The sequence below is a fragment of the Chenopodium quinoa genome, unplaced genomic scaffold (genome assembly GCF_001683475.1).
Source record: "Chenopodium quinoa cultivar QQ74 unplaced genomic scaffold, ASM168347v1, whole genome shotgun sequence".
In the NCBI taxonomy this organism is placed as follows: domain Eukaryota; kingdom Viridiplantae; phylum Streptophyta; class Magnoliopsida; order Caryophyllales; family Amaranthaceae; genus Chenopodium; species Chenopodium quinoa.
The window spans coordinates 1,585,579-1,600,574 of NW_018745170.1; the positions used below are offsets into that span (position 1 = coordinate 1,585,579).

At 35.9% G+C, this 14,996-nt stretch overlaps 1 protein-coding gene across 1 annotated transcript; it reads right to left on the bottom strand.

Moving 5' to 3' along the window:
* Nucleotides 1-8,034: 8,034 nt before the first annotated feature.
* LOC110710385 (F-box protein At4g22280-like) lies at nucleotides 8,035-10,973 on the bottom strand. Its single transcript, XM_021888675.1, has 5 exons — nucleotides 10,842-10,973; nucleotides 10,397-10,541; nucleotides 9,317-10,315; nucleotides 8,641-8,670; nucleotides 8,035-8,548 (listed from the first exon to the last, which is right to left on the bottom strand). The coding sequence occupies exons 2-5, from the start codon at nucleotides 10,499-10,501 to the stop codon at nucleotides 8,267-8,269; spliced, it is 1,416 nt and encodes a 471-aa protein (XP_021744367.1). The 5' UTR covers nucleotides 10,502-10,541; nucleotides 10,842-10,973; the 3' UTR covers nucleotides 8,035-8,266.
* Nucleotides 10,974-14,996: the final 4,023 nt, after the last annotated feature.

The window sequence follows — 14,996 nt, forward strand, 5'->3', positions numbered from 1 at the left end:
ATTTCATATTTCTAGGCGGCCCAGTTGGAGTTTTAGAAGAAGTGGCCGGCTGTTTCTCAGCCGCCGCATGTTTCCTGGCTGAACCAGGAGAGCTCGCAACAGTCGTCCTCCGGGCCTTGGGGTCCGGCTGTTGGGAAGAAGAAGCTCTGGGAGCGCCCGTCTAAAAAAAAAAAAAAAAAAAAAAAAAAAAAAAAAAAAACCACTCGGTCAGTATGTGCATAAACCCAACTCCAAAAAAAAGAGTGAAGGGTTCGAAGCTCACCAAGGGTGCCCCCTTGTTGGGGGTGTCGGTTGAAGACTGTTGCATGATGGAGGCCCGCAACATGGCCGCCGCAGTCTTGGAGGCTGTAATTTTGCTCATGGCGTTCGCTGCGAAAACAAATAGCAAAGTTAATAAAAGTCATAACAAGAAATGCATGCAACAACAGAGTATTCGACAGGCCGGCTACCTCTTGAGCACCGACTGCTGAGGCCACAGGCGGCCAAAAAGTACTCGTCATAGAGCCATTTGAAGCTCGGGACGCAGTGCAGGGGTACTTGCTCTAGTACCCATGAAGTAGAGTTCACCTTCGACTCTACTTTGAAGAGTCCTTTATCTAGGATCTCTTTCTTAGCCTTGGGGGGAACAGGCGGCATGCTGCGGCCGCCTGCAAGAAGGGGCGGATTCCTGTTCCACTTGTTGAAGCGCTTGTTCAGCTCTATGTCTGAACTCTCAATGATAAGGAAGGTGCTCCGCCAGTCCTTCCACTTGTTTGCTTTACCTCTTGTCATGAGGTAGTCCCTGTGGCTCGTCAATTGATACCAGCCGGTACCGCCTGCCTTAGGGGTCCGGCTGAGGTAGTTCATGTGGGCGAAAGCCTCGAAGTTCGGCTCCACCCCGTGCAGTTCGCACCCGGCCACATAGCCGAGTACGTTGACCCAGGAGTTCGGGGCTAACTGTCATAACCCCAACTCATACCCATCCAAGATCCGCTGAACAGCCGGATGTAGTGGGAAGCGCAGCCCAACCTTGATGGCCGCCTCGTAGCAGCCAAAGCAGGCGCCATCATAACTGGTACCAGCCGGCCAGACGACTGTGTCTTCTGGATCCGGCACGAACACTAAAAAGCCGGGGCCCATTGTGTGGTTTGCGATAAAGCTCCCCACTTTTTCTTGCATGGCTGTGATCCGGCCCCGAGGTACCGTGCAGTAGTAAGGGGTATTTTGTTCTCGGTGAGAGGCGGATGGCTCCGCCCAATCGTCCCCTTCTCAACTGCGTGAGAAAGCCTCGCCTCTTGGAGGCGACTGTTTTTCTCTTCTGTGTCCAGAGAAGCATGGCCAGAAGAGCTAGACTCGGATTCGTCCTCTGACGAGTCCGAAGAGGACGACTCCTCCCCTCTCCCGGAGGGGCCCGCCTCTTCTCCTTTAAAAGGAGCAGGAGAGAATGTTTGTTTCACTTCCACATCTGGCGCCTGGTCAGATGTTTCACTAATCGGCACCCTGTGGGAGGAGCCGTCTGAGTTTGAGATCCTGGCAGTCTTTTTTGTTCTGGCCATCATGCTTTGCATAGACACAGATACAGTCGGACTTTGTATAAAGGGCAAAGATGGGTCCAGAAAAGGGCAGGCGGCACTCCTAGTCCTAGATTCAGCCGTCCCCGGTGACCGGCTGATCACTAACCTAGGTTGTGTCGTGTGCTTCCGTGGTGCCATTTCAAAAAAAGAATAAAGTAAAGAGAAAATTAAGAGTAAGAGAACCGACGGTTACCTGAACGAGTGACGATTGATGAAGTTCTGAAAATCCTTTGCAGTCGGCTTGTCAGAGCAGGCGGTAGACAGAAAGGGTCCAAAATGTCAGAGCAAGTTCAGGGGTCCGAATGTTCTCTCACAAAGTTCTCAAGTGTGAAAATGACCGAAGTCAACACTTCTTTATATAGGCGAAGTGAGAAGGCGAAGGGTCACTTCCGGAATTCAAAAATTTGGGCGGGAGAATCTCTCGGCCTTTCGCCGAGTGACACCTGTAGCAGGCCGTCGCCTGTTACAGGGCGACACCTGTCACAGGTAACACGTGACCAGTCACGTGCCACCTGTGAGGGGCAAATGATTAGGGGATTTTGCTCCCACCAATCGGAATGCGCCACGTGGGCCAATCAGGTCCTGCCAAGTGTCCCCCAGTTGGACCTCTTAGGGCTTGCCACGTGGCACACGCTTATTCGTCCACCCTGGACCTATTATGTCATGACACGTGGCATACTCCATGCCTAATGGAAAAACCGGCCACCTAGGCCCAACTTCCGAGGGAAGCCCAATCAGCCCAAGGTTAACCTAAACCTAGATTGGCACGTTTCCCGAGGTTATAAATACCTCCCTTAATCCTCATTAAGGGGGATTACACAAAAAAAAAAACGCAGATTACACACATTAATCACTCTCACCTAGAGAGACCCAATCACTTTAATTTCCGCATTAATTACTCCTTAATCAAGTACTAACTTGACCGTCGGAGGCGGATCTCCAATCATCCGGAGCGTCCGTTTTTTTTGCAGGTACAGGCGGCCGGTTCCAGTCTCGGAATTGTAACTCTCCCGCAGGACATCAGAAAACCCCGAAACACACGTGATTAAGAATGTGTACCAACATTCTGACAATGTTTGAGTTATGCGAGTGGAGAATTACTTCTAAAACTATTTTATGTTTGTATAGTCGATATTATGTTATCTAGCCTGGAAATTATGTGTGTAGTCATTAGTCACATTTTGAAGCCCAATTTTTCAATTTTATAAAATCATACGATTTTACGATTCGATTCTACCCCACTCACCAATCCAAGGTAGAATCCCGATTCTGATAACTATGATTAGGATAGTTCCTACTTCCTAGAGGTATAACTTTAAAAAAAAAAAAAGTATTAAATACAGGAAATTTTGACTTTTACTACCACTAAAATACACCACTTTAATTTTTGCTACCCATTTAAATTTTTATTTTATTTTACTACCATCCAAAAACAAAAAAATATAAGTTTTGCTACCACGTCACTTGACAGTTTTCGTTACTATTTCCATTTGTATTTTGTAAGGCCCACTTAATTACTTTTTTCTTTTTTTCTTCTTCTCTCTCCATGAAGCTCTGTCATAAACCCCTACCCCTAACCCTTCATAGCAGCCGCCCATCCGAATCCCCACCTCTTTGCGGTGGCCCTACCCTATTTTAGGAATTATGGTATTTTCAACATTGGAAACCAACAAAACAGATTGTATACTTCAAAAGGAGTGCTAAGTCAAAGCTCAACAAAGCCTCAAAATTCAAGCTTATCTCCCAGCTTCAATAGAGTCAAACACCAATTATCATATTAGTAACACTCAATTATCATATTAGACTCGGAAAAATTATGTTAGCTTGAGAACACCAAGCATAAAAGTGCACATGGCAAATGTAACACCCCCAAATCTCCCTTTATGGAAATACCAGTATAATACATATAATTATACCTGTAGACACCTAAAAATATCTCCCCAAAACCAAACCCGATGATGAACAACATTTCACCGCCATTATTGGTCAGGTCGAGTATTTAATCCTGGTAGTGCTTAAAACCCATATTCAGTCAAACACTGTTTGCAAATCAGTCAACAGATTAGTCCAAACATTTAGTAAAACTCAGTCCAACTCTCATTTTATCCCAAACCCTTTTTAATTCATTTCGTGTTATTCATTAATTAAGCCCGATTAATAAATAATAAAACCCTAAGCCTGAAATAAGTCTGGAATAGCTGAAACGGCGCCTAATTATCACATGCTTAATGCTTAAGTAAAATATGAAAATAAATCTGGACGGAATTCTGAAAAAACAGAATTGTCGTGTCACGGAAGAAATGCCGCGCCACGACAATGTTTGCAGTGTCACGGCAAATTGCACCGTGTCACGACAATTTTTGCCGTTACGCGGCATTTTCTAGGGTTTCTCCGCGGCGCATTTCATTTCTAGGGTTTCGTGCATCACCCTGTTCATTTCCTCTATAAATACGAGGCTGATTTCCTCAGTTTTGGGGCACCAAACAATTTTCTCTTCCTTTCTTGGGCACCAAATCATTCTCTCATTCTCTCTTATGCTCTAGCCTAAACACTAGCCTCCCTTATTATTTCACAATACATCCCCTATGCACTCCCTAGAGTCCATACAACACCCGAAATTATATACTTAAACCAAGGCGTGAAAAGTAGAATCGACTGAGGGTTTGGACCAAATCAACTCTATTTTTATTTAATTTAATTTCAATTTAATTTATATATTTATTGAAGTTACTAATAATTTCTTCATGATATAGCAATTCAAAGAAACGTGGAACGTGAGTAATTAATTCACTTAACTACTATTTTTATTATTCTTGTTGCTAGTATCATGATTAGGTTTATTATTATTTGATTTGATCAACGTTATTGTGGTTAAATTGCTTCCAATGTTGATGTTTATTCTATTATTGTATTGATCACCATATTGCATGTTTAAAGGGAATATGTAATTAAATATAACGACTAATAAGATAATTTGGACAACCAATTTAGGTTCCTTTTTAATCTTGCTGCTTAATTGAAGTGATCACGATATTATAGAATTGTATGTTGCATTAACATTCAACCAATTTAGCTTAATAATAGTTTGGAGCAAATTGAATCTTTGTTTGCATGCCTTTGAGATCGCAGGAAATACTTTTCACAATAAGAATCGAGTAGAGGCCAATACGGGCGAATGTGACTCCGTGACTCACTTTGTTCCATCATCCCCGATCCTCCTCTCGTGGTTCCGAACCATATGGAGTTAGTAATCTCATGGATTATGAATAGAGTGTAACCTTCACGGATCAATCGTTGTTGCCTTTCGTTGTCCCTTATCGTGGTTGCCTTATAATAATCCGTGAACGATTTACATGTTCCTTAAAAACTTGTTGGCGGCTCCCTACTTTCCTTGTCCCAAATCATATTTTATCAATTCCCAATTCCTATGAGTGCCAAGCATATTCACAACATGCTTACATAGGCATGCTTCAAACGACGCCTACAATACCGTAGAGATAGACGTAGGCGTGTTACCGCCGCGTGATTACGCAAGGCTACTCAAAATCAGTATAGTACAAGATAAGTAAACTCAAATCAGCAAATATGCTTTTAAAACCAAATCCAATAATTCCAAATTAAAACTCATGATTCAAAACCAATTATCAATATTCTCAAAACAATTCCAATAACTCAATAATTAAATAGAAACGATTTATAAAACCAATTCCTCTTTCTAGAAAACAATTCCTCACCCAAGTGTGCACACCCCCCAAGTTAGTGTCCTTATGTATAAGGCTATCCTTGAGGAAAGACTAGGTCATATAAAGTCCATAGTCTTATCAACCAAATCCGCATAGTGGGATTAATATAATAATCATGATTGTAAATCTTTTATAATAATCCAATAAATCCTCATAAAATTCATCTTTGAATAAAATCAAACTTTATAATAGAATAACTTAAAAACTTATTTTGTATTTAATTCAACAAGCTTTTAAAATCAAACCTTTTTTAAAAAAACTCTTTAAATCAATGCAACATACTCTTAAAACCAAATTCCATTAAACATAATAAATAATTTCAAACCATTCAAAACAAGATAAAAATCCATTCTCAAACATATTTATAAAAACATGAATTCTCAAAGTTAATTAATAAATCATAATTCAAAACAATTTAATTAAAATCACACAAACATGCTTATTCATTCAACAATTTCGAAGGTATCTAGCCACCTAAGCGTACCTTATCTAGCCACCTAAGCGTACCTTAATTCTGAATCTCAATCAACACTTCACACTTTCAAAGTTCAATCACGAATACACCTTGCAATTTACATAACCATAAGGTTATCACAACATCTTTAGACATAACCCAAAATCTAATATGCATGGACTGTAGAACTCTTATAAAAATAATATTTTAACATAAAATTATAGCTTTGAAATAAGTATTTATATTTTAGAAAAATTACCACGAAGAAAATAAAGGAATAAGATTAAAGAAAATTGAATTTGCGTTGGAAAGAATTTTCAGAGTCTATAACTCCAAATTGGGTGATTCTTAATCCTGACCTCAAGGATTTTTTGAGAGCAACAATTTTTTGTGAAATAGCAAAACCCCAAAACTGGCTTCAAATGTATACGGGATAATATTTGTATGAAAAGAGGAGAAGAAAAGTAGAAAAGGTTGAGGGAAAAGAAGAGTAAGAGAGAAGAAGAGAATGAGTTTTTGGTGTGAAGAATATGAGAGGTATGAGGGTGTATTTATAGGCTTGAGCATGCAAGAATTAATATAAGATTTTGTAGGAAGAATTATGGTAAATGTAGTTTAAGGAATTACTTAGAAAAGAGAGTTTAAGAATTAAGGAAGGTTTAGTTTAAGGTAATTAAGAAATAACGAAATAAGGTAAGTGTTTAGTCATGAAATAAAAGAAGGCAAGTGAGCTTGCTTGGAGAATAATTAAGAAAATAGATTATGAAAAATGTTAAATAGTATGATGATCATGAAAATAGTTTAAGGAAATAAAAGCTTGCTTGGAAAATAAGTATAAGAGATTTGAGATCAAAATATGTATGATAAAATATAATTTATATTGGAATAAGAAAATATAGGAATTAAAGTAAAATAATTATTTTATAAAATCTAAACAAAATCCGATTAATTATATTGATTAGCCGAAAATTCCTAACTAATTATTGTTTAGAATTTTCGGACCAAACACAATAATATAACCTGATTTATTTATCTAGAAAAATCCGAAATTACCTATGTAATATTTTTGTTTTTTATTAAAATAAATAATTAGGAAATTCTTAATTAACTTAATCAAAATCCAATTTTCCTTCACTAGAAAATCCGAAAATAATTAGTTAATTAGTTTAGGAAATTCTCTTATAAAATGGGTCCAAAATAATACTTTAAAATTTATTAAAATATCTGAAAATAATTATATTTTTTCAGTTTTAATTAAATATTTAAATGGATGATTAATCTTATCCAAAATCCAAAATAATAATCGTACTTAGCATATTTTGCCAATCCGTATTTCTTATTTATTTTGGTTCGCCCTGTTTATCGTAATGGTAAGTAGTGTTGACTAATTTCAGGTGGAGTCAAGAATTGAGCATATGGGAGTCTCAGGAATGTTCTTCACCTAGATTAGGAATGTTGGTCTTTGTCTATTTATGAGTACTCATGACTATGGTTACTATTTATATTATTATTAATAAAAAAAGTATTGAAGTTTCCGCTACAAAGTATTGGTTTTGGTTAGTAGTTTGAGTAGCCTTGCGTAATCACGCGGCGGTAATACGCCTAAGTCTATCTCTACGGTATAATTATACGTATTATACTAGTATTTCCGTAGAGGGTGATTTGGGGGTGTTAGTTACAAAGTGGTATCAGTTTTCAAGGTCTTAAAAAGATTAAAATTGGGAATATTACTAAAAATTGTGGGTGGGCTTAAGAGGGCATATAAGCTAAGATAGATAGAGTTTCACATTTGTGTGTGAAAGTCAAAAGCTTTATTTTTATATAAAAATATTTTCCTATTTGTGGAAAGATGATTGAGAAAAGGATGCTCGGGTTCTCTACGGAGGCCTATAATAGGTACGCCTCTCTGTCTAGGAAAGGCTCGTCTCGACGCTGTAGGTAACTTTCCTGGGAGACACGGGCTTGACCGTCCTATATCATGACTCAAGTACATTATTATTATTATTTTTCAAAAAAAAAAAAAAGAATTGAAACTATTTGAAACTTGAGTTGTATGATTATGTGTGCATTAAAGTTGGTGTTAAAACACCTTAGGATATGGTCTATGGTCCGAATATTTAAGCTATTACCCATGATTGGGTGATCTTAAGTTATACTTGGTTGATTGAGTTATGAATTGCTTATTGCAAATGGATTTTTGGATTGAATTGTTTATGTGATTTAGCATTGAATTGATTGTTTTGCATGTGTATGTGAAACAGATGGAAAGGATTGATGATATAAGAAAGAATTACTTTAACTTGCATTAAATTTTTGTTCTTCCTCTACTAATCTATGATTATAATAATATCAATCAATAATCTATAGCTATATATAACTATAGATCACTGTGAATGGCACGGTAGCTAACCTAGTTACAAACATAAATACAAGAACATATCATGAAAGATCCAGACTCAACTACAAAATCAAGCGTCAACTCTTTGAGAAACAATTACAGATATTAAATATAAAAGTTAGAGTATAACTAATTTAGCAGTTGGAGGCAGCCACTTATTGAACTTTTGAGCTTGCATTCTATTTTCTTCAACACTGTCATAAAGAGCACGAGGAGTCTTCTTACTTGTTCTGTAAAACCCGCTAACGACAAGCTGCTCAAGCAATGGAGAAATACTGAGCAAGTGCTGACCGAGTTCCATTTCCGAGTAACCTCCACTAAATTTCAGCATCTCAATGAACTTGAGGCTTGGATGACGTACTTCCCTAATAATGTTGAGTAAGTTTTCGTGATAATAATCCTACACAAATACAAATTCAGTTTAGCACATACAGTAACAATAGTAATTGAAACACAAATGTATATTTACCACCAAGAATATAGATAGATCACCTCATCAGGATACACCTCCACCCTGTTCAGCTACCAAAAATACATAACAGAATTAGTATGAATATGTACAACTATAAAATTAGATCAAAGGAGTTAAAATTAGTAATGAATTTATACAACTATGAATTAAAATAAAAGGAGTTATACAGATGAAGCAATACACCAAATCTTGCTTAGAAAATAAGTATGGAAATGAACATTACAGCCACAGTTCAAGTTCAGCAAACTGCATCGACATATCAAGCCCCAACCTTCACTTTGTTATTAAATTATGTCTAGAAAACAATTAAAAAGAAAAAAAAAATGTTTGAAACGTCATGCATGTGATTGGTAAAGCATACCCCATAAGTCCATTGGGTTTAATAGAGACTAGTTTAACATTGTTAAACCAAAACAGCTAGTGAAACTAGATCGAAAATCAGGATGTAAACAACTAATTTTCATATTTCAGCCTATTCCCAAACACGTAAATCCATTCAACAAGACAGTGACAAGGTGACTTATACATGAAATTCGAAAGAGTGATCAAGGAAGTGTAGGTGTGGACACTGAACAGAGATGCCAATGCATAGGTGGGTGATAGGTCCAGTGAATTCCTTAACCCTACTCAGATCACTTTTCTGAACATGAGATAGATAACCTTAACTAAGAATCACAAGGAATGCTTTAATTTTACCTCAATTGAAAATTTCTGCAGGGATGGAGCAGCCTTTATCAGCATGATTAGCCAAAGGTAAGGGTGAGAACTCCACCGATCTGGTACCACTTTAACTTCCAACTGCTCAAGCTTTATGAGTTTAGGAAATTCCAGCAGGTAATCTACGGAGAATTTTGCTGTGTAAGAATTGATATCCAGCTTAAGCCTCTTGAGTTGAGAGATGTAATTGATAAAAAGCCGCGCACCATTTCTTAGGAAGCTTCGGGAGTATAAAGAGCCTATATAAAGTTGAGATAAAAGGGGAACATAATCTAGTTGAAGGCATTCCTCAAAACCACTACTGTATCGCAAACATATGAGATTTGGTGATGAGATCTGAATCCTTTGATAATAACAATCGACAAACTCCAGGCTCTTCAACTTAGAGGATTCTGTGCAGACTCTAATCTTATGCAGAAAACGTGATTCCCACACAGCTAAGCGCTCAAGAGATGGACAGTTTGACAGCATCCAGTCGATAACCTCCCCCGAAACATTTATAGACTTAAGGCAAACATCTCTAAGGTTATGTATTTCATTGATGGCAGAGATCTTATGTATAGCTGGAAAAGTGTAAATTTTGGGACTAGTCAGTGATGAAAAGTCCAGATGAAGCCGAGTAACCTTGTTTTCAAGCGCAATTTGAACCCACCTATCGACGGCTTGATAACTACTACCAGTAGTGGAATTGAAACTGAAACGAATAGTTAGCTCATCGAATGTTGGCTTAACAACTTCCAAAATGCGACTTATTCCCTTTTCTAGGATGGGTTGTCTTAATCTTAGTCTAGAATCATAATCATGTGTAGCGGGATATGAAAAGATCAATTTGGAGCCAATGCTTTCAGTCCACAAGTTGCGCCATCTACGGGAAAGGACACTTGTTGTCACGGCTTCTCTCAAGGACAATCGAGACAATATATGACACACAATAATATCATCGCTCAACCGGCTGAAATTGTCAACTACACTCGGACACTGCACATAAAATCAATTAATAACTGTATACTAAAAGACACACCAGCACTGACACGTGTAATAAAACAATGACAAGTTCACCTTTCGCAATGGCCATGTTCCTGGAGCTGTCTTATTATTAGTCTTACGCTTAGCTAATTCCGCGGCTAATTGACTTAATTCAGATCTCTTACGCTTAGCAGGCATTAGCGCAGTTTTTTTGTTTTTGGTTTATTCAAACAAATATCTGCTACCAATCAAAAGAGAATAACATTATTTGCAATTCACGATTACAAATCAATCCAACGGATGATTTAATTAATTGATCAATTATGGGAATTAATGTAAAATGCAAATAGTTGAGATTTAGCAAATTTCATCTAAAGCGAGCAATAATAATCAATTCTAAACACAATTATATAGTTGAGATTTAGCAAATTTCATCTTAAGCGAGCAATTCTAAACAATTCATCTCAGCAATAACAAAATTAAAACAAGCATATATACTTTTGAATCCAAAAATAAAATAAATTTTGCTCAACTTTACCTCTGAAAGTTTGTTCTGGTATTATTTGTTCACTGCTTCTGAAAGTTTTGCTGAATTTAATTTACTACGTATATATATAGGGAGGACAGAGAAAGATAGGGGTTTTCTTAATTCCAACAAATATAGGATTTAGGATTTTATATGCTCAGCCAATTTTATTGGATTTTTATTTTCCAAAATTTCTTGTGTGGGCTGGTCTACATTAACTATTAATGTGAACCAAAAGCCCATGCCAAACGGCCCAAACCTCAAACTCTTACTTTTTACTAGAGGTGATTATTGGGCGGGTCGGGTTGGGGCTAAAAATTATGCCCATTTCTCGGGCCGGGTCAAGTTTCGGGCTAGATTTTTGTGCCCAAACCTGCTCAAAATGGTGGGGCCGTGCAGGCTTTTCAGGCCGGGCCTAAAAAAATCAACTAAATATGCATAAAAACGCATTCCCAAACTCGTCCAAAAAAAAAAAAAAATTGGGCTGGGCCATACTTGATCAACCTAATTTGATGATTACAGTCAATCAATCATCAAATTATTAGGTCATAAATACAGGGCAATTTCATAATTTCATCCCAACACTAAAGAATTCTGCAACACATTAGTAACCAAAGTTGATTCAATCATCAAATTAGTGTCATATATATCCAAGTAGGGGTGGCAAATCTGGCAATCCAGTTCGGATCTGACCCTACTTCGACCCAATCCGAGGAAAAAAATCCACAATGAGTCCGAGGAAAATGTAATTCGAATCCGAATCAGTTAAAATAATCCGACTCCGAGTCGGAGTTAGATTCTACAAAAAATCTGATTCCGAGATAATATGATCCGTAATCTAACTCCAATTCCGACTTATATATAATTGTTTTATTTTTCTGGGGTTATGTGTAATTTTATACTTTAGTTGTGGAGTCAATTAGTGTTTTGTTTTTATGATCATTGTATGTAGTGTGGGTTGCAAAGGTCCAAATAGCCCAATTTCTCACAGTAAATTGAGTGACTGAAAAAAATCGGAGTCAAGTCGGAGTCGGAGTCGGATTCAGAGTCAGATTTAGCCTTTGACATCCTGTTGCCATCAAACTTAATTTCCGAGAACATGCAATAAAAGACATCAAACAGGAGGAAGATAACCTGTTGTTTCTTTTTCTAATTATCAAATACGAAGCATTAATTTATTTCACAATCCGATAGGGTTTATAGTTTATTTGATTGTTAGTATGTTCAATTTAGGGTTCTTCGAAACTCCATTATTCAACTAGATTATAATTAGTTAAGTTACGGAAAAGAAAATTATCATCTTAATTTGATAATTGAATCATATTTGGCCTTTAATTTGGATGAAAGTATGAAATTGTACCTTTTTCCCCTGAAATTATATATGACACTAATTTGATGATTGAATCAACTTTGGTTGCTAATGTGTTGTAGAATTCTTTAGTGTTGGGATGAAATTATGAAATTGCCCTGTATTTATGACCCTAATTTGATGATTGATTGACTGTAATTTGGTTGCTAATGTGCTGCAGAACTCTTTAATATTGGGATGGAACTATGAAATTGCCCTAAATTTATGACCCAAATTTGATGATTGACTTGACTGTAATTTGGTTGTTAATGTGTTGTAGAACTTTTCAATGCTGAGGTGGAACTATGAAAAACCCCCCTAAAATTGTGACCCTAATTTGATAATTGAACTAAATTTGGTTGCTAATGTGTTGCATAACCCTTTTAGTGGTCGTATTGAACTCCCTGAATTTAATTGCTGTTGAATATACTAAAGTATTGGATTGTTTTGATTGTTGCAGTAGTTTGTTTGAATCAAGAAATTCAAGATGTATAATGGCCCAAACCTGCTAACTCTAGCCCAAACCTCAAACCGTTACTTTTTACTTTCTAACTATGGATTAGCAATCCAGTTCGGATCCGACCCTACTTAGCCCCGATCTGAGGAAAAAAAATCCGCTCTGAGTCCGAGAAAAAAGTAATTCGAGTCCGAATCCGGTAAAATAATCTGACTCCGAGTCGGAGGAGGGTCGGAGTCAAATTCTACAAAAAAAAAAAAAAAAAAAAAAAACTGATTCCGAGATAATATGATCCGTAATCTGACTCCAATTCTGACTTATACATACATACATACATACATACATACATACATACATACATACATACATACATACATACATACATTTATTTATTTATTTATTTATTTTGGGATTATGTATAATTTTATACTTTTGTTGTGGAGTCAATTAGTGTTTTGTTTTTATGATCACTAGTGTGCGCCCGTGCTAATGCACGGGTTATATTAGTATAGATAGGATTACTTAAAACTTCCATCTGACAAATAAAACAATTATTGATTTTAGAAAGTTTATTAAGGGTTATGTATATCATTTTAAAAAAAAAAAAATATTTACATATAGATAATAGATAAATTATTGACTTTGAAATCCTTTCTTAAATGTGTACTAACTGACCATCGATCCATTAACCATTGATAAATTTACTTTTAGAAGATTGATTATAAATTTACATCATAGGAGTAGATGAAAACTCAAAGATAAATACAAATGGCTATCACATAGTATCCAAACTAATATATACATGGATAAACACTCAACTATAAATAATAAACCACACAATATTAATGGAACCAATAACTATACAACAATGATAAAACAATATACTGTACTATCAATCGTTGATTTTGAAATAGTTTTTAAAATGTATGATAGCACATTTGCTTTTAGATAACTAATTAAGTAACTATAGATTTACAATAAAAAAAAAAAAAAGTGGTTGAAAACTCTAAAGCTTATATAGAAAAGACTTAAACTGTACTAAAAATACATGGTTAAACACTCAATTATAATAAACCACACAATATTGATGGAAAAAAAAATACAAATAGTTGGTTCGACCATCTCACGGTTTGATTAAATCTTCATATTCCTTAGCCGTAGGAAATGTAATTTCCATCTCATGCACGAATCAATATGACGTTGTATAATACAGTAATAATGAAACAAATCAAAGCAATAATATTCATTAATTGAAATGAATTGGATTATCTTATTGTACAATATAAATCCTGAAAAAAAAAAGAAAGATGTAAACCAATAAGTACAATAGGTGAATGCAAATGACGTACTGATAATTTTCGCCTTACTTTTTTTCTTCAAAAACAACCGACTTTTGAGTGCATCTAGGCGTATAGGGCCTATGTGTTTCACATGCACAATAGATGACATTTTGGGGTTTATATTATTTTTTCTCTCTTATAATGGTACAGTGGTACATTTAATGTACCATTATGCATGTAATGATACTTTTTGCCATCAAATTTTCTATCACCGCTTTTTCTCATGTTCCCATTATTTACAAAAATGCTATCCTATTTGTTTCATTGGCACATGAGCCCTATGCGCCAATACTTCTTCCCAACTTCCAACTAAGAACATTACAAACTGCAAATTCATCATCCCATGAATGTAAACCTGCAAATAATTTTTATTTTTATTTTTTTTAAAAAAGCCCAACCATTTCAATCAAAAGTCTAGAATTTGTTAAATAAACCAAGGTGCACCATACACCCAACTAACCCAAGGTTAGTTTTTGCTCTTTATTTGATGATTAAGTGAAAAAACAATCATTAAAATAAGAACAAAATACTCATTGGTACACGGTGCACCCGGATGTAGATAACAATCTCTCTCAAAAGTCAAACGGTACCGTAAAACTGTGACAACCGCCATTAATAAAGAGATTAGTAGTTCTTTAAAAAAAATAAAATAATAAATAAAGAGATTAGTAATATTACCCGGTTAACAAACTATTCCCAAAATTAACTGTTTTTTTTAAAGCATTCCCAAAATTATGTATCATTCACAGAATCACATGTGACTCTATATTAGGATGAGAAAAAAAGACTCACATTGCCACAGATCCACAATTCATTGCTCTCATCCTAATCAAGTAATCAACAACTGTCAAAAAAAGAAAAAAAAAAAAAAAATCCTAAACTACAACGACCAACCTATAAAAATTCCTAAGAATTAAATAATACGGACTACACATTAAGATTCTTATTGCACTTGTGCTGTTGTGCGTTACCCATTATTGAGATATGAGAGAGTATGAGAAAGGATAAGAGTATGAGGCATG